This window comes from Colias eurytheme, chromosome 12, assembly GCF_061535395.1.
Source record: "Colias eurytheme isolate Ceu_HAF_F1 chromosome 12, ilColEury1 Martin Lab GWU primary, whole genome shotgun sequence".
In the NCBI taxonomy this organism is placed as follows: Eukaryota; Metazoa; Arthropoda; class Insecta; order Lepidoptera; family Pieridae; genus Colias; species Colias eurytheme.
In genome coordinates, this window is record NC_142991.1 from 5,999,527 (window position 1) to 6,026,500 (window position 26,974).

At 32.8% G+C, this 26,974-nt stretch overlaps 2 protein-coding genes across 2 annotated transcripts in view; both read left to right on the plus strand.

The window, feature by feature from the left end:
* Nucleotides 1–26,974, plus strand: part of Fife (regulating synaptic membrane exocytosis protein fife) — a 100,721-nt gene that overhangs the window by 28,812 nt on the left and 44,935 nt on the right. Inside the window, exon 2 of the mRNA XM_090108311.1 lies at nt 22,833–23,018. Coding sequence (XP_089964437.1) covers nt 22,983–23,018 — 36 coding nt within the window. The 5' untranslated portion in view covers nt 22,833–22,982. The remainder of the gene's footprint in view (nt 1–22,832; nt 23,019–26,974) is intronic.
* On the plus strand, nt 11,020–13,805 carry TfIIA-L (transcription factor IIA L). Its single transcript, XM_090107977.1, has one exon. The coding sequence runs from the start codon at nt 11,309–11,311 to the stop codon at nt 12,290–12,292; it is 984 nt and encodes a 327-aa protein (XP_089964103.1). The 5' UTR covers nt 11,020–11,308; the 3' UTR covers nt 12,293–13,805.

Here is a 26,974-nt window from a genome sequence, read left to right on the forward strand (position 1 = left end):
TTTCAGGATCATTCGTGCAAATTAATTCATTATATCTCAAACAAACAAAAACTGTTCAATTTGGTTTAAAATGACATCATGTGAGATTTTTGAAATTTCATATTTGCAAGCGTGTACTAGATAACGATAGATCAAAAAGATAGAGCATAGTTTGGCAGCGGGTAGGTAAGCGGCCGTCGAGCTATTTGTGTGCGATCGATACAGCCGAGAATGTCATTTCATTACGCGCTCACCTGAACTATCTCCTCTCTAGATTATCTGTGCCGCAATTTAACTAAGGTCTAATGGAACCACGTTATCATGTAACAAGATTCAGAACGTATATTAATTAATGCATGCCGTTAGCAAAAATATTCGTTAGTAGATACTTGTAAAGCGTTGTTTACAAATGCACATTCAAAGCGTAAACCACAGATTATTCTGTAATCCCCACGAGGCATGAATGATTTATTTTGCTATGTTTATGCATTTACTTACGCTCAGAGCGTCATGAATAACTTATACCGAGATTTTCTTAAGAATACCCTTATCAGACACTAGCCTTTGGTCTGACAATACTACCTAGTTACTACGTCTTGAATATTTTTCACGAATTCCTTTATGCTGTAAACGTTTTCAGCTCCCCTCTCTTTGTTACATATTTTGCAAGATGAATAATGACATGGTTTAAATTATTAAATATAAGATACAAGAATCGCCAGTTTATATATTTAATAATGTTCCAGAAAATTGATCTTTATCCTGACATAGTAGTCAGTAAAGTTACTAATAGTAGCCTAGCTACAGGCTACTAGTTATTAATCTGTGCTAATAGTAGGTAATGCATATCACATCTATCACATTCACACAGCACATTTTTTTGTTTACTAATAATTGTTATTTTTAATAATTAGTGTGGTACAATAAAACATAAATGTGGTTAAATAAAACTTGTAGTTCATGGTTTATACGATGTCGTGAAATAGCTTTTAGTCATAATAGTGTATAATTAAATGGGACTGGTAGTTTTTGCTTCCGTGTCATAATAGTAGTAGTTTCCGAACCACCAATCCATTTCTCGGACACAAACGATAAGCTGATGATATCTGTTTTTAATGTAATTGCTAACATAGCTTATTACTTATTATCACCTGTATATTGAATTATCTTGCTTTCAACGTTTTATTTCTTATATTATATTGTATCGAAATAATGTATAATCTATAGACTAACAGCTATTTTCAATCAGGGTAAATTAAAGTATTTGTAAAATATCATCGATACATATTATATTGATATGATTTATATAATGACATCGGAATATCGAATAGGTACTTTATTGTACAATTTTGATTTGATGTAGCGTAAAGGGATAATACAATAATTTACATTACAAATAGGTACGTTGCTCTTGGTTTATGTACGCATACAAACTTAAATAAAATATAACATGCAAATTAGATTTTACCGGTAGGTAATTATTGTGCTGAAAATTAAGATCAATCGACATCATCAGCAAATTAAGGTAAAAAAATCCATCATCAGAAATTCCAATCAAAACAGAATTCATTTAGTTGGAAAATCGTATACCTCAATTTAGCACAAGATAAATAATACAACAGCTGTTCAACAAAATTACATGTTTCTTGACAATTTTAAGTGCACATTTATATTTATTTTTTCTTATTCGCATTTGTTGCACGTATAAAAATGTATGTATCCAAACTGTGGATAATGTTGTTGGTTGGACAGTTATACCTGTATTTAGATTAAGTTTTATTGTATAATTAACCACTGTTCTGCTGTTTATTATCCCTAATAAAGAAAAATAAAAAATAAAAAATTTTCTTCCCTGTGTTTACTTTATACGAATATGGTAGGTATCTTATTTTTTGTTTTACTTACCTACAATCTAAAATAATACAAAGACTTTATTTTATCTGTATGAAAAAAAATGCTAATGCATTATTAGTCTGTGCTAATGCTAATACCTAGTTCTTATAATCTCAGGTATGTAGGTGCCCACCAACTTCGTTAAATTATCACTGTGGCATTGAAAATTGTTTTTTTGAAAATTAGCAATAGCACCATAGAGTAAATCAATATATTTATATGAATAGTAGATATTGCACTTTGCAGTTAAAATTGTATACAGTCTTTGTTCGTTCGTTCGTACTTCGTTTCGTATCCCACTGGACGTTTTGAATTTAAACATAATACCACATATTACGTTTCTGTTTTAACTTTTATGGAAGGCGCACAATCGTATAGATATTTACATAGAATATCTCATACCTACATATAGCCTATAGGTACTATAGAGGTAATAAAGTGCAAATAACATATAATGACTTCCCAGATTTTCATTATATGAACGTCTCATTACCTACGCACAGAACTGTAAAATGATGGTAACAAAAAATAATAAATTTGCATGTCACATAAGTAACGATGGTGATATGACTACCACATGCTTCTCTTTACCCGCACAGCTGCGCTCCATTCCTTTGTCATAAAGGGCATGTCGTGTGTAAATCTCAACGTGAGATTCTAAAAAAGCTTTATACTAAAACTTCCACGCTTGGGGATTATATAATGTTCGAAATCCGCAAGCTTGGGATGTGAAGAGGTTTACAAAGCTGCGCTGAGTAGGTACTTTCTGGCTCCGCTTACTCGTTACAATCTTTTGGGTAAATCTCAATATTGAATTACCGCTAATGGTTTCGTTTTTGAATTACTCAAAAGTAGATAGAATATTTTGGTCTATTTTAACAACGATTAAATGATTTTATCGATCGTATTTTAACAACGATTAAATGATTTTATCGATCGTATACATACGACTAGTTAGGTGAGATAATAGATATATAAAAAGGGTAGCTTCAAAACTTCTTACATAGCATATTTTAGCCTTGCAAAATAAAATGGGATGCAACGTCTGCTTCGGATGGAAGAAATTTTCGCAGTGTGTGCTAAAGTGTCATCATTCATCTTTATGCGAATATGGCCTTATGAGGTCTTTCCTTCGTTTGATGAATTATCCTTTCTTCGCTCTTTTCCAGGAAGGTTAACATTGCAGGTATAAACAAAACATCACATAAAATTAGTAGTATATATTATAAATATACATTATATTATCTAAATATAGGTAATTATTATTATTAATTACATTACTCAATATTATGGTCTCGATCTGAATTGTAGATAAGATATAAAATAATTTGGAAAATCCAAAAGTGCACGCCTCATAATTTTTTTTTAATAAATATTTATTAATTATTATTTTTGTTTATTTAATAACAATTAAACCACATCGAATCAGACCCTGAAAAATGAAAGGGTTCTATTCCTGAGCATACTCAAGCGTAAGAGAAAAAAAAAGACTCGATTAGTAAAGTATTTCGGTCGCTATCGTGTTAACAAGAAAAAGGATCCGCACATACAGACACACGGACGTCCAAGACAGAACTTTTTTAAACTGTTTTTTAACTAGTTTAAATAACAAAAATGACATCAAAAATATCATGAACGTTAAAAATAGTGTTTTTTCTTAATATGTGTGTGTATGTATTATCTTACAAGTGCAATGTATGATACATAAAGACATTTTAAGTTTGAAAAATCAGATGTTTTGCGCGAAGTGACAGTAGTACCCACCTCAACGCTTCGCTTATGAGGCGTGCAAAAGATTATCAGTACATACTATTATAGTCCAAGTATTCGTGGCAGATCCACCGTCACCCATTGAACTTTTTTTATATTTTCAATTTATCACACACAACAGCATACAACCCCCTTGACCTCCGTGCATACAAATACTGTACTGGACTACTGACATATTTATTTATTTATTATTTATTTATTTATTTAAAAAGGATAGCCAACAATTGTTAACACTAATTATAGACATACAACGAAAATACAATTAAACATATCAAATGCAACAATTAATTACAGGCTAACACCACATGCTTTTAAAAAACGGTTATGATTTAAGAACAAAAAAAATTACTATCACAAAATAACATTTAAGAAATTATCAATAAAACATATAAAAAAATAATAATAATGTCAGTCATATTAAAATAAAATCGGCACACAAAATTACAATTTAAAAATATCAAATTAATATAGGTACATAAAAATTCATTTTTGTTATATCAATAATATCTATATAGAAATAAAGTTCGAAACACATCTTATATATAAAATTCTCGTGTCACAATGTTAGTCTGCATACTCCTCCGAAACGGGTGGACCGATTCTCATGAAATTTTCTGTGCATATCGGGTAAGTCTGAGAATCGGCCAACATCTATTTTTCATATGTACCACGGGTGAAGCCGGGGCGGACCGCTAGTAATATATAATTATTTATCAGCAATGTAAACATTCATATTAAAATAACAACGGCATTCAAATTATATAAACATTCATATTAAAATAACATCGGCATTCAAATTATATTATAAAAACCGACACAAAAATTCAATTTTAATAATATCTACCTACACAAAAATATAGTTTGACAAACATAAGAAAAAATATCTATTTATAGACATCGTAAACAATTCATATTCATATTAAAAATTAAATCGTCATTCAATTAATTACAATATTAAAATTAAAAAAAAAATATATATATCAATAATAACAATATAATAAAAATTACAATAAAATACTTAAATAAAACAATTATTTTAGTACAATTCTTTTTCCTTGAAATATTTGAGAGAAGCATTATAGAACTTAACCACACTGTCTGCATTTATATCTATTAGATCACAGTATTCGTTTAGGGATTTAGATAATCTGCCGATGGGTGAATTTGCCCCTAGGACCGTTCTACGCAGCGGCGGACACAGCGGAGTAATACATTTACGTGGATACTTAGATGGAACACGAAAATTTATCAGACTCAATATGCCCGGACAGTTAATTTTATTCCTAAGAATTTTAAAGAGAAATAACATATCGCTGATATTATAGCGGGTCGATAGAGAGTGCATTCCGAAGAAGCCGAGACGTTCCTTATAAGAGGGCAGCTTTTTAGTTTTACCTTTAGAAAAAGCTAAGTGCCATAAAAAACGTTTCTGGACCCTTTCCAGTCTCAACATGTGAGTGGCAAAGTGCGGCCTCCACACGATACTACAGTATTCCATAATACTTCGCACTAAGCTATTGTATAGCATAATTTTTGTACGCTCACGGCTAAAGTCCTTAGTATTTCGGATGAGGAAGCCTAACATTCGGGATGACTTCTTAATGACATGATCAATATGAGGCACAAAGGTTACTTTCCTATCAAAAATTACTCCCAAATCTCGGATTGTGTCAACATTTTGAATTTGTTCATTACCAATTAGATACTGCGATCGAAAGGTTAAATTTTTACGGGAAAAACTTATATGGTAGCATTTTTTTGGATTTAGTTGCATTTGGTTTTGATAACACCATTGAGTAAGCCTATTTAAGTCGTCTTGAAGTAGCGCAATGTCATTCGGTTCATCAATAGCTCTAGCAAATTTTAAATCATCGGCATACATAAAACATTCAGAAAATTGAAAACATCGGGGCAGGTCGTTGATATAGATGTTGAAAAGGACGGGTGCTAAGTGCGAACCCTGTGGAGCACCCGATGAAATGTGGTGACTATTGGATCTGTACCCATTCACGACGACAAAGAACTCGCGGTTGGTAACATAAGACTGGATCCAATTTAATAGTGACCCTGTGATGCCATATGCAGAAAGTTTATAGACTAGTATAGGATGAGAGATTCTATCAAAAGCTTTGCTAAAATCTGTATAGATGACGTCGAATTGTTTATTTGCGTCAATATTTCGGATAAGAGACTCTGTAAACGTCACCAAGTTTGTGGTTGTTGATCTTGACGGAATGAAACCATGCTGGTGATCACTTACATAGAGCTTGAAATGTTGTTGGATGTAAGGACAAATTAATGACTCGAAGACTTTCGCAAATGTTGAGATAATTGAAATAGGCCTATAATTTGAGACTACATCCTTCTTCTCGGACTTATGTACGGGGACGACTTTAGCTTTCTTCCATTCAATTGGGAACGTTCCAGAGTTCAGTGACTTATTAAAAATTATTACTAGGGGGTCAACGAGGGCTGTCGCACAAGTAGATATAAAAATAGGCGGAATCCCATCAGGACCAGCACCTTTTCCGACATTCAGAGAAAGTAACTTTTTAAGAATGCAGTCCCTATCAAGTGATGGTATTATTAAGCATTGGCTATTAGTTTTAATATCATCTAGATGATAAGGAACATGAGAGACACTGTCATGACTAGTTGTGTATGATGATAAAAAATACGAAGCAAAAAGATTACATATTGTTGTAGCATCTGATGAAAAAGTCTCGCCATCGCTCATAGTCAGGGGATAGGAACTGGTTCCACCGCGTTTTAACTTGATATAAGACCATAAGAGTTTTGGATTCTTCGATAGATTAGATTCTAATGAGTCCATATATTTTCTGTATAAGTCCTTTGCTAATAATTGACATCTCTTTGTTATTAATTTTAGTTCAATTTCATCCATTGGATTTTTGTACATCTTATAGCGCAATCTTAACTTATTCTTTTCTTTTAATGAACGTATCATTACTTTATTAAACCATGGTGGATAACGAGTTGATGAGGGTTTACAAGTTGGAACATGCTTAGCTATGATCTCATTTAGTAGATCATAAAGAATTTGGACCATGCTATCAACATCATTAGACCCACCAAGAATTTCACTCCAATTAAGACTATTCAGGTACTCTATAATTTTCTTATAATTTGCTTTGTAGAAATTACGTTTCAAGTTATGTTTGTTGTAAGGTAGATTTAGTTCCTTTAAGAATATAAGTGTAATATCAAGCGGAGGGTGAAGTACGTCAATGGATGTCAAAGGGAGTAAAGGTTCACTTACTGAGCATGACGATAACGAAGAAAGGACAAGATCCAAAGTTCGACCAGAAATATTTTTTACACAGTTGAATTGGGACAGTTTACTAACATCTAGAAATTCCAGGAATGTTTTGCACACATTAGGAAGTGATATATTAAGGGATCTAGAGGCCCAGTTTATTTTACCTAGATTGAAGTCTCCTATTATGCATATTGGTATTTTTGTCGACTCAATGACTATATTGCAGTGTTCAATAAAATGTTCGATGGAGGACGGAGAAACAGGTGGAGGATGGTACACTGCACAAAAGATAATTTGATTTGAGACGTGATTAGAAGGCACATCAACAGTCACCCAGAGATCTTCACATCTACTTTCCCATCTATCGATACGGTAGGAGTTGAATTTCCTTAGAACAGCAATTAAAACTCCACCGCCATCTTTATTTGGGTGAAAACCTGACGTCTCCCTATCCCGCCTATAGATCACGTACCTATCATCAACCAGTTCAGAACTAAGTATATTGCTATTTAGCCAGGTTTCGGTTAGGATTATTATATCATAATCGGTACAGGAAATATTGTTGTAAAAAGTGTTGGTTTTAGTTCTAAGGCCCCTGCAATTTTGGTAATAGATTTTTAAATTATTGAATTTTGTAGAGGTTAAGTCTCAAACATGGTTATAATAAAATAAAAAAAAACTTACGATCTAGGTTCAGCTAAATTAATTTGCTAAGACTAACACTGTTCTTGATCAATATATATTCAGCACCATCAGTTTTACGTACAAATATTTTACCATTTCTAACCCAGACGTATTTGTAACCCATTTCTTTAGCTTTAATCCTGGTCGCTGCATGAAGAGCCTTATTGGCTGGCGAAAGGTGTTCCATTACGTAAACAGGAGACCTCTGTGTCTCACAGCCCAGATGTGTAGAGTTTAGTTTATCGTGAGGGTTGTTTTGGTTATACTTCAGAATCGAGGCAAGCAGCTGATCGCGCATCTTTGTTGACATTAACTGAACCACTATAGACCGTGGGCGAGAATTCGATTTATTGGACTTAGCAACGCGAGTACAATGCAAAATATCTTTTTCTCCGATGTTGCAATTAACAACGTTGCCTAGTTGAGTAACGATGTTGTATAGATTCTCATTTCTTTTTTCAGGCATGCATTGTATTTCCAGATTATTCGAACGAGAATGTTGCTCCAGGTTATTAATTCGTAAGAGTAGATCATCAATTGAATTTCTAAGTTCGGTATTTTCTTTTTCTAATTTTTTTGTTATTTCAGTGGCCGACTGCTGTAGTTTCTCAATTTCATCAAATCTTGCATTCATAAACTGCATCGATCTTACGAGCTCCTTCATTTCCTCACGGACTGGTATTAGTTCTTTATTGATAATGGAGACAATACTAACATTAAATTGATCTAACATCTCGCTAAATTCCGATTTTATAATATTCTGTATCATTAAACGTAAATCTTCATTATTAGATATCGGAGAAGTTGGTGGTGGGGATCCTGAGGCTTGTCTTTTATTGCCTCTATTCAAAGTTACATTACGGATAGGAGTAGAATCCTTCTTCAAAGTTTTTGGGTTCTTACTTGAGCATATAGGGCAGTTCCAGGATTTTTCCTCCTTAGATTTGTAAGGGGGAACCTTCATAGATAAGCAGGCATAATGAAATGACTTTCCACACGATGAACATATAATGCACTTTTGGTTTACACCAGTATCATCGTCATTTGTGCAACATCCCCATAATGCGGATCCAGTAGCCATAGTATATATTTTAAAAGTGCAATCCGAAAACTTTAACTTATATTTAAGAATTTTCCCTATGTAAAGATTCTCACAGCGGCACACAAGAGCAAGGCACAAAGTAACTTACGTTCCGTCGCTTATTCTTTGACGCAAGTGGCGGGGACTATGCTTCAGCGCGGCCGCAAGCAGATATGATGCTTATGCGTGGAGCGGAACCGTGCGAATTGCACGCACTACGCGTCGAAATCACAAGTCATGCAGACGTCGGTACATCCGATTGTGATATATAACTTTTGAACGGAATGATATTAGTTCGCTTATAATACACACTATTTAATGATATTTTTGATGTAATTCACTGCAGCACTGGTTTATTGCCAAGTTATGAAAGTACTTGTTGCAATTTGAACGTAAATAACTTTAAGAAATAGTAATTCTTCACAGAGCAAAAACTAACGTATGCTAGCCGTTTGAGTGCACGGTCAAAGGATACTATTTAAGCAGGCAAAATATAAGTTATATAATTATTTATTTAGGAAAATATCGAGTTGTGGGCAATTGAGGGAATATTATCAATAATTATTGACTAAACATAACAAATACCGCAAGATCTCCTCGCTCAATTGGTCTTGTTAGATCCACAGGTGGGCGATTCCATCTAATATTAAAGATGTCTCACTACTTTTCTTTTGATCAGATAGTAAAATTCACAAAAAAAGGGTTATAGTTTCTTGTAGCTTTTGTAGTATAGCTGTTAATAATAATTACATTTGAAAATGTTGTCATATTTAACCGTAAGGCGTAGGCATCAATGTGCGCAATAAAAGCTAGGTAGGTGTAAACCGATGAAGTCGTTTCCAGCACCCCTAGTAAAGCCATAGCCCATCTACATAGGTGAAAAGTTCTCATCAATACAAATTAATAAAGTTAAAAAACGAGGGAACTGCTAAAATCATTTAACATTTAAGGTGTTCCCTCGTCAAAATTTGTTTTCATCATCGTCTATAGACTTTCTCTGTATTGTAGTGCTTTAAAAGTATCGACATAAATGCGAAAATATATTCTCTTGTATTCCTGTTTGTCTCTTCTTATAAGTGACATACGATTTATCCCGGAAATCTTAAGGGAAAGGTAACTATGCGGGCAAAACCCTAGGATTTTTTATATTTTCCTCTGGCACTCAGGCGAAGCCGCGTGCGGAACGCTAGTACCTATTTAATAAAAAAATTTGAAACGACGAAGAAGGTAGTATGATTTCTCTGGAATGCCATCATCAGATCTTAGGGCGTATTCAGAAAGAAAGCTTGAAACTTATAAGCGCTTATCGGCGCTTGTCAGCGCTGGTAACCCGCGCAGGAAAATATATGAACATGACAAGCGCCGATAAGCGCTTATAAGTTTCAAGCTTTCTTTCTGAATACGCCCTTATGTTTCTTATCATATAATATTTGGATTAACTACTGTCTACTTTCCAATAAAAAAAAAATCACCAAAAATCCGTTTCTAACATATTGTTTCTAAACGAAGAAGCCATCCGCGAACACACAAAAAATATACATATAAAACGGTTGTATTTAGTAATCTCTTTTTTTTAGGTCGTAAAAAAAATGAAGGTTACTCAATTCACCCATGATGTGACCTTACCATACCTGTATGTATTCTTGAACGGTTAAAAATAAACCTGAATAATATCATATAATGCATATAATATCTTATAAATAACACCACAATTATTAAACCTACTCTTATTTTTAAATTCCAACTTATACAATATAAATTTATAAACTATTATTAAATAAATTAATATGAACGTCAATGATAAAAGAACAAGTTTTTAGTCGCACTGCCTGTGACAATACCAGCTTTAGACAAACAGAATATTACCATAATACTGTGCCTTTATAATATGATGAATTCTATCTTACATACATACAGTCTATTGACAATAGTTTTAATGGTTTTAATGAATATAGTAATATCAAAAGCGAAATAGTGACAGAATAAATTTAAAAAAAATGAGTTTCAGAAATAAAATTCCACTAAAATCGGATGTTTTATGCGAACATTAAAGTTGAATATTATGACGTGATTCCAAATTTTTATAGACTTATAATTATTTTTCATGTTCTTAGTATTCATTTACGAATTTTGTACCTAAAATTTTGTATCCAAAAATTTACTGATAAACTTAATACAATAATTATAATTTCACGGGTGGGGCTTAATTTTGAGAACGACGCACGGCAAACGGCGCGTGGTTCCGTCACGCATGCGCTATGCCGAGTTTAATAATCTATTCGCAACCACAGACAAACATTCTTCGTAGTCTGCTTTTTGTTTGTAGGTTATGTTTTAGTCGTCAATTGTCAAAATTATGGTTGAAAATTATTCGAGATAATCAGTTGAATTGATGTTTGCTTACGTTTATGGGTGTTAGATATAATTTATCTTAGTCTTTTACCGAAGTGAATATTGTGCTGCGATAAAATAATGGATGTGTAGTTCCTAGTGTTTGACATTGAGATGAGATGTGAATACGCTCGTCGATGCGCACTTCTCACCTTCCAGTGCTCAAATCTTCATACTTTTCAATTAGTTGATGTGCTTGTTTATTTATAAAACTATTCCATAACGTCAAAATGACGACGAGTCAGACATCCGTGTTAAAACTGTACAATTCTGTAGTGGACGATGTCATTACCGGAGTACGGGATTGTTTTCTCGATGATGGTGTAGATGAACAAGTATTACAGGAATTAAAACAATTATGGAAATCCAAATTAGTCGCTAGCGGCGCTATGGACCCTCCTCAACCGGAGCCACCTGTTATGCCTCCTCCTCCACCGGTCTTACAAAACTTTCATAAAGCAAATGGTAGTCATTTATTACAAAAAAGGCCTGATATGGTTCCACAGACCTCGGGACAATCTGGAGTGGAACATGGCGCTCCAGCACAAAATATGGGAGGTGGCCATCCCCACCCTGTTCTTGACCCTAATAATAAGGTACCAGTACAATTAACCCTACCTGCACAACCCAATGTGCCTGGCTCACAGCCACGTTCCTTTACAATACAAATACCTGCATCAGCGCTCAATGGAAATAAACTCCATCAAGTTTTAACGGGACCAATTATCAATGCAACCATTAGTTTGCCGCAGCCCTTAGCTGCAACCTTGCTTCAACAACACATAAATTCAGCACTGGCTGGTCAACAAAATGAATTTGATGGTGGTGGAGGTGGTCGAAGTGGTGCGGCACCATTCTCACTAGATGGTGCTATGGATTCCTCTGACGATGAAGGTTCTAACGTTGGAGATGGGTCGGAAGATGGCGCCGGTGATGATGATGAGGATGAGGAATCTGCAGAGGAGAGAGCTGAAGAGGAAGAAGAGGAAAGGGATGAAAGTGGTGGTGCAGAAGAGGAACCACTTAATTCTGGAGATGACGTTTCAGATGAAGAGCCTGGTGACATGTTTGACACTGACAATGTAGTTGTATGCCAATATGACAAGATCACGCGCACACGTAATAAGTGGAAATTCTATTTCAAAGATGGCATTATGAATCTATCTGGTAAAGATTTTGTTTTTCAAAAGGCCAATGGCGATGCTGAGTGGTAAAGAGATTGATATTAATTTAATGTGATTGAATGTTTGACGTCGGTGTAAATTTGACTGTTGTCTGTTAAGGAACAAAAAGACATTTGGCATTACTGTAAGAATTTTCTCTTTTCTCACGTTCATTGACTTTAACCAATACTAAGACTGAAATACTTTAATTTTGTTAAATCAAAGGTTTTATTACTTGTATACTTTACCTTACTTGCTTAAAATTAAATCTAGCCCAACAAATACAGGTATTTTTTAAACAATTGTTTTAAAGGTCAGCATAAAAGATATAAACCTTGAACATACAAATGCTGTAACGGTTGAAGTCAATGCTATGTTTACTCATTGATATTTGATAACAATGTGATTTAAATTGAAATATTAAAAAATGTTATTCAAGCTTCACAATATTTAACCATTATTTATCCATAGTCTTCAGTGCCATAAATGTTAACATTCTGTTATGAAGCATAATCTCGACCAAAGCTCTATTATATAGTAACTGTTCCATTTAAGTTTTGTGGTCAAGAAAATTTGTTGCATTTCAAGTGAAAATAAATAATTCACATTGTTTTAAACATAAGTAATGTCAAAATGTTAAATATCATTATCATACTTCAAAAGGTTAAATAACAATACATTATATATAATTTGATTTGTATTGCTTGTATAGGTAAGTCAAAAAATATCAAACATGTACATTTAGTATTAATGCAAAGCAAATTATATGAAAATAATAGTTTTGTATCTCAAGCTTGAATGATTAAATTGATTTCCATATAATCTATCCAGGAAATTGCTATATTATCACTACTGATGATTACTGATACATTGACAAAAATAGTACCTATGATTACTAAGTTTTGAGTTATATAGTATTTTTGAAAATAAACAATTTTTATAGTTTATTGTCATCTGTGTAAGCTGTGTATATGTATTTTTAAATTTTTATGTAATTTAATGAGGATAGCATATGTATAAAATAATCTAAAATACACTGGGCATAAACCAAAAATTACACCTCTATAGGTGATAAATAAAAATATAAACTTTGTATACAAAATTTAAATCAATTCTTACCCATTCATTGTAATTTTCAGGTTAATTATTATCCTATGGTATTTAATATTTATGGTATGCAATATCTAAATATAGATTTGTTTCATGTTTGCCTTCATTATAATATGTCCATATTTCCTTGTAAAATAAACATTTTTGATTTAATAATTTTGTTTATAAATAAGTATGTAAATTTAATTTTTATTTGCACAAAAATCATTTTGTTTTCTAGTATCTTTAACACTCACCAATAAATCTAATGTGATATGATTTAGTGCTTAATTTAGGTAATAAAATCCTTAATAGGAAATTCCTAGTTAATAATATTATGTCTGATGAATTTCTTTCTAAATAGGTACCTAGTTTACTTCTCAAATTTAATTTAAGTTTTCCGTGGGTTCATTTATATAATTTGTTCTAATGCTGAAATTGATGAGAATGGTGATAATAAACATGTTGCATTCTATTGACTTTTATTTTATTTATAAATCAAAGAAAAGGGCCCTTTACAAGCACATTGTATTTTAGCAGATAACTAGTACCTACCTATCTGTATATATTCACTATTCACTGGTTGATGTTGGCTAAGTAAGTCTAGGTACATAATTGAACACTGGTTTTCTTAATTTTGAAAGTAGTTAATGGTTCCCAAGTCATTTTAATAGTATCTATGAATCCATAAAATAAAGCCATAATCAGATCATTTCTAATCTATGTACCTATGTAACTACTAACATTATATAAAAATGGGAAGATCACAATAGTTATTATCTGTTTGTATGTGGGCTCATCGTGTAAAAGCCACTGAACGAATTTATAAAATTTCATAGTGTAGTAGGCCAATATTAGGTTAATAACGGTTAGAAATCGTCAATGACGTTAAATGAGGTGTTATTGAATAGGTAGCAAAAATGAAATAGGTAAGTAGTGGTTTCTTCATACAGGCTAGAGAAGTATAGGAATAGCTCAATGGTAAAAGGTTAGAATTCTAATTAATTTATAGTAGACTGATACAGGTAAATATGATCAACTTGTATTACCTTCCTTTTTTATGTTCCAGTGTTATTTTTTAGCTAAGTACCTACATAAATTGACTAGATAATTAGGTAAATGAAAACCATAACTTGACATATAAACTGATTTTTTTTTAATAAACAGTAGTTAATCGGACAAATAAAAAAATCAACAAACATTTTAAGAAAAAAACCAGGAACAAACGATTTGTTTCTTATTTTTTATATTTAAAATGAATCAAAATGCCAACTTCAATGATAATATCTACATAGATTATAATATTTATACCTTGAATTACTTAGAGTATTAATCACAGAGCAAGTAATATGGTATTAATACAATAGTATAGAGCGCGTGTATTGCACAAATTGCTTAGTGCGCATCGTAGGCAGATCACAGATGAGCTATAGATACTATATCGATGTGTGTGTGACAAATAGGGATGGGTATGTATCAATTGCGTGTTGAACTATCGATAAGTTATGTAAATATATATGTATCATAAGTAAATTTTATGTTCAATAAGTTATTAAAGGAAAAATATATGAATAAAATATAAATATGTAATTTTAAATTTGTTTACCAACTGAATTAAGTTTGTTTATTCCGTTTGAATATTTCTTCTATTAATTATAAGTGCTTTAAAAAAATATGTTTATAGTCGAGCCAATTTATTAGGCAACATTTGACGTCTATCAATTTAATCTTCGAAGAGAGGTAACCTGCTTAAAAACATCGATTAAAGTGAATTAATCGATATGGACTCGAAACATTTGTCAATCGAACTTGAAACTCATTTATTAATTTATGATGATTTTTATTCACTAGTAATCAATACATTCTATTCGAGATGTCAGATTTCGATTTTTAGAGTAACGTCTCTGGTATTTAAAAATAAAAAAAGTTTATTGACACAAAATTGTAGCGACGTCAGTTCTTTAATAATTCAGGAATTGTTTAATATGTTTAGAATGGTTTATCAGTAAAATGAAATCTTAAAATTACTTGTATCGGTCATTATTATTATAAATGTGTAATCGTTATTGAAAAAAGTTAAGCAAATGTGCAGTTGTAACAAAACGAAATATCATGTTATTCTATGTCGTCGTTACTAGGTTACATTGTTGAATTTTGTTGAACTGTCAAATGTTGCCTATTAAAATGGCTCTACTATAATTGGAATATCAGAAAAACGTGAGTACTTTTTAAATAATAAAGTTAATAAAATAAAAGGTCGGGTTACGTGCTATTTCTTTAATAATAAATCAAACAATAATAATAATGTTTTAAAAATGTTAAATTAAAATAAGAAATACCTAATTAATAATTTAAAATGATATTAATAATTTTTTTATTTCATTTTATCCATTCTACTATCAAAATCTTCAAAATCAATTTAGCGGTTCAGAAAATATATCGTAAAATTACATACTTTACATTTACACTATAATACATTCGCATTCATTAATATTAGAAAGTGTATCATACAAAACACACCACAAATTTATTTTTAATAATACATTTTTAAAAGAGTTTTAATTTTAAAGTTAAATAAATAATTTGTTAAAATAGTTCAAAATTCTAGTAAACTTTATATCGAGTACAGCGTTGATGAGGTCACATCACTACGATAACATGGCGGCAGTGAGGCGCGCGAGCAAGCCTGCGCGTGTCCGCCTCCCACCTCCCCCTCACCCCCGCGATGCTAGATTTATTTTCATAAAAATAAGTATAACAAGCGACTTACCGATGAAATGTGATACTGGATTTAAATTTTGTGTATTTTCTAGTATCGTTTCTGCAAGATATAACTGCACATTTCACCATGTTTATTCCTAGATATGAATAAAAATCAAGAGCAACGCACTTCGTCAGCACTCAACCACGACTACGAGCGCGCGCGGCGGGAACGTCGTGTTGTTCCCACCTGTGCCTACTGTTCCCACTTGGTTGTTCGCGCTCTATAGATACTATCTATACTCTAAGTTGAATTAATTTAACATCAAATAAAAATTTATACTTAGGTATATTATAGGTACTTCGTTTGGCCACATTTGGCCGTAAATAATTATTTTACTTATAAAAAAAAAACTTTTGAATTTGGAATTTTTCGTTTTGGGTCCAAGTAGGAATATTCCTGAATAGGTATTCATTGTCGTTTCTTTTTTCGTTTGCATCAGTGTAATTAAATATTAAGTCATAGTTATATGGATTAGGTGAACAGGAGATCCGAATTTTGTGATAATGTACACGAAGTAGGTACCTATAGATCCAGTAGTACCTAATATTTGAAACTCCATCCGCCCGGTAATGCAGGTTCCTATATTTGTACAATAGGCTATTGGTACAATACCTACATATTACAATAACACAGTAGTGAGAATTACAATTATTGTAATTCTCACTACTGTGGTACATATATAAGGATAAACAAAACATCGAGACAAGAGAGGAGGTGCCTAAGCCGCCCATGTTGCATAACCATGGTTCTCTGCAAGAGTTCTCTTAGCATTGAGTCATAAAGCACGATCCATTCAAGCACATTTTAAACGAGCGATTCAACTGAAATGCATCAGAGCTGAAAACTGACCGACATACCTAGATATGTTGCAATTTTACAGTGCGACACAAAAGAGATGAAAATAAATGAGGGCGCCACCGTCGCTCATATAGCAACACTGATACTGCGACGCAAGCGATCTTGATACTATAGAATAAAAATCCAAAAATCTATATAATATAATCTAAAATAAATACCGCGATTTAAACCGTTATAATTGTTTCATTGTAGCAATAGCGTAATTTAAGACAAAAATACATTGGTATTTTAATTGACCTACCTAGGTCAAATTTTACTTAAATGTATTTGGAATTAGTTATTTTATAAAAATCGGTCAAGTGTTTAGACTGCAGAGGCGCACATAGAATCAAACATACAAACAAACAAGCATACATGCAGCTCAAACACATTACCCTCTTTCTGGGTCCGTCGGGTAGAAAAAAACAAGGCGATTTGAAAACCACATATTTTTATTTTTTTTGTAGATAAATTTTGTACATTAATATAATTCATCAAAATCTAAATATTCTACTCCTTCAAAGGACTGATCATCACTCTGTTTCGAAGTACTGGCAAGAGGGTACGGGTATCTTCAGTATCTGTAAATATGATACAGTAAATATGATTTTTTTCGGTTTGATTGATTAATAGATAGATAGCTGTATGAAAACAGTTATCACTAAACTATGTAGTAAAATCTAAACTAGGTACTTTATTTGAGGCTGGTTGGATTGGATATAACTTCTTGACTCAAATTGTGCTGGTCGCACTATAAAAACTAGTTTTTGTTTACATACAAATAACCTCAAATTAAATTGCGAAAACTCAATAATCGCCATACATACATACATTAAACACTCGTCACTAATGGAATATTCTATTTTACGTAGTACTGAGCAAAAATAAATGGAATCTCACCGGTATATTCTGCTGTACGTTTGTAAACGTTTTCCAAATCAGTCAATAAATTTCCAGCTTGAAATTCGGACAAACACCGAATAAAAACTTTATACACCACATCACGGACACCGCTACGTTTAACCTTTTTCGTGATGTCTCCTTTTTTATTTAAATTTCTTGTTCTAAATAACAATTTTATCTCAATAATTCTCCACTTCACGAAAAAAACAACAAATTTTTATTCAACTTGACAGCTACATTGCCAATTCAGGGTTGCCAGGTAATGAAAAACGAATTAGTTCCAAAATAATTAATTTCATCTCTTTTATGTCGTACTATAAGTCATCGGATTGTGTTGTATGGTTAGTTTTAGAGTAGGTACCTATATGGCAAATAATCCTCAAGATTAGTAGCTCAAAAATTTCCCATGAAAAGAGTGTGTTACTATTGAAAAATGACTGTCCTTCCATGACATACATGTTTCATAAAATAACAGTAAAAATAACAGATGTTTTGAAATTAATATGTGAAATTGTTTTTCTTTAGGTACCAAGGATACCCATAAACTTCACTTACACCGCATTAAGTGTAAATAGATGAAGATGGGTACAAAGGCGTTATTGTGGCCATTTAAGCTTATAGAGGGGAAGCGACGGGACTCCAATTATCCACAGTAATCCAACGTGGCGGGCTGCACCAGATAGCCTTCTGTAATCGACTTACCCGCGCGATTTAATATCGTGCTCAATGTCCCAGCAAAATATTTACGTAATTTGCCTTGAAACGTTTTTATTCGCTCCGAACGAGTAAAATCTGATATTGCAAGGTGAGCTAAAAAATTAAATATAAAACAGAAAGATAGAGACAGTTATTAGTGCGTGGAGGTATACTACCTATAGGTACTTTCCTACATAGCTATCTTTTATATATTTTTTATATTTAATATGATTTAATGGAACAATTTTCATAATATCCACTTATCCATGTCTGTAAAAAATATAATTAGTTACTTAGTAGAGAAAACCCAGATTTTTTTAGAAGTTTAGTTTGAGTTTAACTACTCTAAGCTCTAGTCTCTACAATGACTAATCTAAGACAAACCTAAAAATGGAGGTATATTTTATTCAATCTTCAATGCCTCTTCTCAATATAGAAACAAATATCTAAAATAGCATAGTGCAAAGTAGCTCTGGATTCAAAATATAAGTCTGCAATCTGCATACTGCATACTTGCATAGATATACCTTTACAGGTTATCGATTAAACTTGCGATGCAATCTCCCTTCCAGACAGGTAGGTACACGAGTCAACTCAATTCGGATGACATACTTTAACGGGGAATATTCGAGAATCGATTTTCGTTATCTCGTTCATTTTACATACATATACAAGATGAATCCACAGAAGATACAGACTAATAAGACGGGAAGAATCATGTATTGAATAATTGAACATGGGAATTGGGAACCGTGCAAGTAGGATACTTAAATATGATTTATTAATAAAGTACATGACTAGTAAGTAAATAATTTAATAGCTACATGCCGCGGCTCCACTTGGTTATAATATTTATTAGCTTTTCAATTTTTTTTAAGCTAATCTAGTAATTCCCGTGGAAGTAATTAAACAAAACATTATTCAAATTTCAAATCCGTTCAGAGGGAATAAAGACTGTCATACATTTTTTAACGAAATAAAAACTATTATTAACAAAAAAACAAAATGTTAAAAATAAAGTCAAGTTAAAGTCGGAGCATTATAAAAAGGATTTACTGTAGGACGTAGGTATTAGGCATTGAACGAGGTATATTTTTTTATTTCGGTATAAGTAACTACCTACTATAAAAAAACAGTCGAAAATTGTCAGGTAACAAACTAATACAGTTTCATCTGAGATTTTCCTCCTTTTATAAAATAAATCAAGCAACAGCCCGTCGATCTTTAGTAAAGAAACAGGAGATAAAGGAGATTTCTACTTTTTACTACCTACCTACGCATAAACTTGGGCATTATAACTTTAGGTATAGGGTAATAACTTAGATTAAGGATTAGTCTCCGCGCGCGCGCTACGACTAGATACCGCCGGCGTACTTGAAAAATGCGGCAACTAATAGTACGCCGAATTCGGCGTACCCAAGCCAGTCGTGTCACAAGCATTGTGTGGAGAGGGCGAACCGATAGTTTATAAAGATTTTGAACAAAATCTAAAGTAAAATGCCTATTTGTGTCATAAAACTATTTAAAAATAATACAACAAAAAATAAGAAAGACACTGGGATCACGTACCATCACTACGTATCGTATTATTCGAAATTTCTCCTTTACTTCGAAATTTTTTTCTACGAAAATACGACGCCATTCAGTGTTGCCGTACTGCATATCCAAAAAAATACACGTGGTTGAGGAAATCTTTTAGCAATAATTTGAACTTTTTTTTCAATACTATTACTAACACATGTATAAAAAAGTATAATAACAATAATTTATTTCTGTTTAACCATGTTTAACTGACTCATATAATATGTTATTTTTTTTATTTCCGCTTTTTTACTTTTAAATAACCTTTATGACTATAGTATAGTAGCGTCGCAATTGGATTTGAGTCATGCGACTCAAATCGTTCATGAATTCGATTCCCGGCCAGGTCAGGATGAAAAAAAAATATTTTCAAACTTCTTTCCAAGATGGCAGATTTCCCATTTATGAGGTAAAATTTATGTAGCTGGCAGCCCAATTCTTCACACACACTAGTGTCTTTACAAATTGCCTAACACACACTACAGAAATGAGTTGCCGCACTCACAGAGCTATTGTTTTTAGGTGGGGCGGTATCTAGACGTAGCGCGCGCGGAGACCAATCCTTAATCTAAGGGTAATAAAGTAAATAACTGTGTAATTTAAAAAAAAATTAGTGTAACATTTTTTTGAAAAAAATTTAGTGTAACATTTTTCGTGACGCGTGACATTTTTACGTTACGCGCCATCTTTTTTTATCCCTTCCACGCGTGATTCGACGTATTTATGAAAAGTTGCATATATAGTAAATTATTTTTTTATAAAATAAGGTCATAAAGAAGTTTCACTTCTTATGTGCGTAGGTATACTAGTACACGCACACATTCTTTTTTATTAAGGGTACGCGCAGACAGAGAGCGTTCTGCGTTCCGCTTTCTGCGTTCTGCGTTCGTCAGTTCTGCGTTCTGCGTTCTAGCGCACACAGGAGCACGTTCAAGACATTTGCGTTCTATTTCCCGACTCTCCGCACGTGAAACATGTCTCTCGAAAGTTCATCTTCCGAAGATGAAGCCTTGCTTTTGTGGAGTCTAGAGGAGTCAAAAAAAAGTAGAAAATGTTGGGTACACCCTATCAACACGAAACGAGATGATATGGAAGAATTTAGTATTCTTATCCCTGAGCTGCTTCAAGATGAAGAGAGATTTTATATTTATTTTCGAATGTCAATAAATAGCTTCAATGAGTTACATGACTATGTAAAATCTGAAATAGAAAAACAAGATACCAATTGGAGAAGACGGACCAGCCATAGCGAGAACGCGAGTTCTTTGTAATTCTGTACAGAGAACGCGAGAACGCAAGCGTTCCGAATGACCGCCGCGGTCTAACTGCGTTCTGTGTGCGCCGGCGCTATAGATCCTTCACATTACAAAGAACGCGGAACGCAGAACGCAGAACGCGGAACGCAGAACGCTCTCTGTCTGCGCGTACCCTTAATGTTAAGTGCTTTGTTTCCTTGTAGTATTATTATATATATGTATTATTTTTCATGTATTGTAGTCTGTAGAATCAAGCATACAAAAGAAATTCGAACGAAAAATACGCAACAAAATACGTAGGTAGGGTAAATTGTTTTGTCTGTCCCGTTTATTTATAAACGCTTTTCGTTTTCTTGCGAGAATTTCTAATCCAATAAAGCTCTGTTCATGTAGATAATGAGAGTAAGTATATATATATATATATATATATATATATTTAAGGCAAATATAGAACTTGCTTTTCATTATAGGTTTCTTACGTAAGAGTAAAAATAGAAATAAGATCGAAGACATGTCGAAATTTTCCTTAAAATTTATATATATTTTATTTGTTTTGTCATTATATTAACAGAATGAAAAATCTATACATAAATAATACATATTAATCTGATATATATGAAGCAAAAACATTGAACTTATCCCTATTTTCGAAATTTACGAACAAGTATGAAGTTTGGCACTAGGTTTAGTTTATAAAATGGAGTGGCGTGCAGGCTTATACTTGATCAGAATAAACAATATAAGAAAGATGCATTATAAAAAACAATTACACACGAAATAGTCTATCTAACGGCTATAAACCTATAAATAGGTACTATTTCCATTTAAGTTGTGGTCTGCGTCCGGAATTATGGTTGAATGAACCTAGGTGATAATTCTTAAATATTGATGTCTTTTTTTACATAAAAGATCCCCTACTATTGTTTTAAATAAACAACCTTTAAAAATAATTTGTGGCTACAAAATAGGTAGCTAGGTAGGCGTTAAGGAATATAGGTACGAGTTGGTTTTAAATTACGGCCATGAATTTCATTATGAACCCCACTCTAATATGAGTATATTTGTAAGTAAATCGTGACGTGAAGTAGGGACCTGTTGAATGTTCTCTGTTCGTGCCTACTTCATTCCCGCCCCGCGCCGCTCTCTGGGCGGACGGGATCTGCCGTAACAACTTGATTGGTACGAAACAGAGCTTTTCCTACACTTGTAGCGTATTGGCGTTTTCTTTGTTCTTTTTTCACGACTATTTATGTTGATAAAATCTGTTTTATTTATTTTTTCTAAATTATAGAATTTTGTTCTTATCGCTGTTCTGCTCATAGTTACAACCCCTCTCTCCGTTTATAATAATATCACCTATTTGTATAGGTTCGTTCTTATTAAATGTTTTATTTTCTCTTATATACAAAAGCATTAAAAATGTGTGAATAAACTATACTTATGTTACGTATTTTCTTTGTTTCAGGTGAAAGAGAAGCGGAGTGAATATATTGAACCGAGTTGTGTAAAATGTTGTGTATTGATGGTAGCGTGTTGAATCCAGATTAAAAAATAAGTGCAGTGAGGTGTTTTGTGTTAGTGATGTAAATTGGAGCTTGCTATAATAAACGACACCATGCTGCCCACAAATGTGATGTCCTTTATGAAGAAGGTGAGTTTAAACATATTTTCTATTAACAGATTAAAAAATAGTCAGTAATAATACACTACCGGTACACGAGCACCAACTGCTTTTATACTGTACTCAAATGACACAATAAAATTTATTTATGTTGCTGTGCGCCATGACTTTTAAGGTGATAAATTCGAGGCATCCAAAAAAGTACACATTTCATTTTATCGATTAAATTTTATCGTACTGTTTTTAATATAAATATGCTTGAATTTATTTATAAACAGCCTACGGCGACTCTCGCGTTGTCTTGAGGTCCTCTAATTGCCACTACAATGTTACTTTAGATAGGTATAATACTTATATATGTAGTAGCTAACTTGTATTACGTGTAGGAAAGGACGTCAGCAAGTCTATAGAATTGTGACCACTTCCCAATTTATTATAAACTAGCTGTGCCTCGCGGTTTTACCCGCGCGGCGTGGCTCCACTCCTGTTGGTCTCAGCGTGATCATATATAGCCTATAGCCTTCCTCGAAAAATGGGCTATCTAACACTGAAAGAATTTTTCAAATCGGACCAGTAGTTCCTCAGATTAGCGTGTTCAAACAAACAAACTCTTCAGCTTTATAATATTAGTATAGATTTCAAATGGTACACCATCAAGTTCTATAACTTGATGGTGTATTTGATATCGACTTTTCCGTAAAATTATGACTATTTAAATGTTTATTATATACATAACCTTTAAATTATCAATTTTGCTACATAAAATAGGTATACCTACTGAAGATAAGAACATCAACTGTAAATTGCAATCTTGACATATTTTGTCCGCTGATATCGAGGTAAATTTAAAATTTCTTGGCAAAGAAAACCATTTGCTGTTTCATAAAAACCGTTAAATATTATAATAGTGTACGAAAAAACCTTTCATACATTCGTAGTATAGTCCTATGAAAATACCATTATATTTCTCTGAATACTCTTTAGTTAATATATTGATTTGACTGCTTTTTTACTATTATACTTCTCGAGTTTTATGAAGCAAACGTTAGTCTTAAAATTTTCAGGATTATATAAAATGAATAGGAAAAAGGCTGATTAGAGCAGACCTATTTGTTCTAAAAATTCTAAAAGCTAGAAATACATGATTACCGTATCGGAACGATCGCTACACAGAACATCTCTCTTAAAACTGAACTAACGTGAAATTAAAAGAAAGATTTAGCGTTTCAGTACATTAGCTTTGCAGTAGACAGCCCTTTTTCTTATCGTTAGTCTCACTAAAGCTTGTACGAGCTTGCTTAAAATACTTTTAACTTAGTAGCAAACGTTTTTAAAAACTAGGGCGATTAAATGAAACATGCGGAGATAAGGAATAATTTCCGAAATTATGAATCTTATCGTGTAATCTAAATTGTTATACAATGTAGCAATTTGAGCTTAATGTGAATAGCGAAATGTTTTGATTTTATAGCCGCTACGCTTTAATTAAAACTTCGTGTGGTCCCACGGCTCACGACAAATTATGGCCCTATTGAAACTGGTGTTTTTATTTGCTTTTCGTTTTTATAAAAGTTAGAAATATGAAATGAAAATAAGTTTATTTGTTTCATCCAATAATAATTACGATTGATTAATGTGTAATCTAGCTATTAATGTGTAAATTATACAGAACTTCGTACAATAAATTAATTTTGACTCCGTTTTAAGGAATTTTAAATAAATAACTTAACAGATTTACAAAATGCTTCAGGAAGAATATGCAGCCATTGTATTCAAAAACAAATATGTATAAGAATCTATCTTTCCGTAGGTAGTAAAGACACCAGACAAATTTTTAAATAGTACATCAGTATCTTGGTACATATCGATGAGTCGAAAATATTTATTGAAAAAGGTTTTAAGAAAGTTTGTATCTATGAGCCTGTATGAAATGGCAAAAAGTTTTTACTTCGCGTATTAGACCGGGAGATACTGACACAAAATTTCGAGTCATTTGTAACAGGATGGCGGTTCTACAGGGTTCTTAATACGCAATGACAAAAAGAAAAACGATGGTGTGAACGCTGGTACCGGCGGCTTAGTCGCGTGGGCGTTAGTCGAACTCGTCGGAAAAATAGCGAAAGTCGAACGATTTGTAACACAAAAATTTTAGAATTTACCGATAGCCCATAAAAAAGAAGTAGGCGGTAGTGTCATGCCATACTTTTCCGGTGTGACTTACAGTCCGCCATACCGACGCGAATGTGTTGATTTAAATAAAATAATTATTCAACCATTTGTATCAGGCTAACTTTTGCACAGGTAACCATCGTCGTGCAGCCATTTACGAAAATCGCCATGCCATACTTTTCGGACGATTCCAAATGGTCGCCATACCGCCGAAAATCTGCAAAAAAAATTTATTTCGCCAAACTTTTTGTACCAGTATTGCATTTGGATTTTTGGAGAGTATTTGATAAAATGTGACCATTATTATATTTGCCATACTTCTATTAGGGGGAAAAAGTGCTTTCATACTTGAAAAATTAATTTAGTATTAATTTATATAAGTGAAGATTTCCAACACCTAGATCTTTGAAATTTTGTATTTATATTCGTTGATCCTCAAACTTACAGGAAAAATAAGTGCCATACTGTTACAAATCGTTTGACTTTCGCTATTTTCCGACGAGTTCGACTAACGCCCACGCGACTAAGCCGCCGGTACCAGCGTTCACACCATCGTTTTTCTTTTTGTCATTGCGTACTAAGAACCCTGTAGAACCGCCATCCTGTTACAAATGACTCGAAATTTTGTGTCAGTATCTTCCGGTCTATATACAGAGATTCATTAGTTTCAAAATAAAATTTTACTGAACGTAGCTCCTCTGAACCTCTTAAAATATTAAATCTCAAAGAAAAATGTACATTACTATTTAACTACACTCATTCTCCGAAAAGAGCTTTGCTGTTCCAGTAATAAATAAAAATAATGAAATTTGTTTTGGTATTGTAGAATGTAGAGTAATTATGTTTTTAAGCTTATTTGCTACATTAAATCAATTAGAGAATAAAAATACTAGTTTGAAAATTCTAATTTATACAATTGAAATAAAAACTTAATCAATTTGTTATAAATTAACTGAATTAAATGAAAACCTCTATTGAATTGAAAATATTCCCGATTATGGAAGAAAATTGTAACGTTTATGTTTCCTGTAGCGTAGCTGGATCGATCAAGCACCCTTTCATACTCCCTCGAAAACCTTCAATGACTTGTTGGTACACAATAAAGTATAAATATGGAGTTTGTTCGTACACTTGTGGGTAACATTTATTGCTGTTTTGCGGTCTTACAAACTATGATTGTGGCGTCCTAAGTGGGTCTTATGAGCGTAACAATAGTGATCGATTCTCGAGAAGACCCTCCGTAAATCTTTTTAATACTCATGCAATCTCAGATACTTTGCCTCTGTTTCCGTACATCTCTAAAGAGTCCTCGTGAAAGGTAAAGTAGGTCGATACTTGACTTCGATGTTAAAAATGGAATATTTAAACGAGGATCAGATTCACAGAAAATAACGTCTTAGAATCTTTCATCTTTCAAGTTTACTTTGCAATCTGTACGTATTTTGTATTAATATAACCGTTTTATTGATTTTACGGTAACTACTAACTAGATGGAAAGCTCTCGCCAGAATCAAATACTGTCTCCACTGAGAGTTACATAGTAATTAAAATATGATCAGCAGTTACATTTATTACATGCAATTATAGCTTACAACTTTATACCCTCAGTATAATCTCCGTATTAAACTTGTATTGCGAATGTTAACTACAGTTGTTGCTTGTCAGGTGACCCATTTCCATCTCCCCTTCTGTTACATAAATATTCCTCATAACTGCGTAAAATCCTCTATAAAAGTGAAAGTCATCTTGCCTCTTTTCTTAAGTAATAAAATCGTAAAGTGAAAGCATTTGAACTTCCTCTCATCATTGTAACTTTT

Excerpts from the sequence above, each read along its gene's own strand:
- TfIIA-L (XM_090107977.1), top strand. The coding sequence starts at position 11,309 with ATGACGACGAGTCAGACATCCGTGTTAAAACTGTACAATTCTGTAGTG.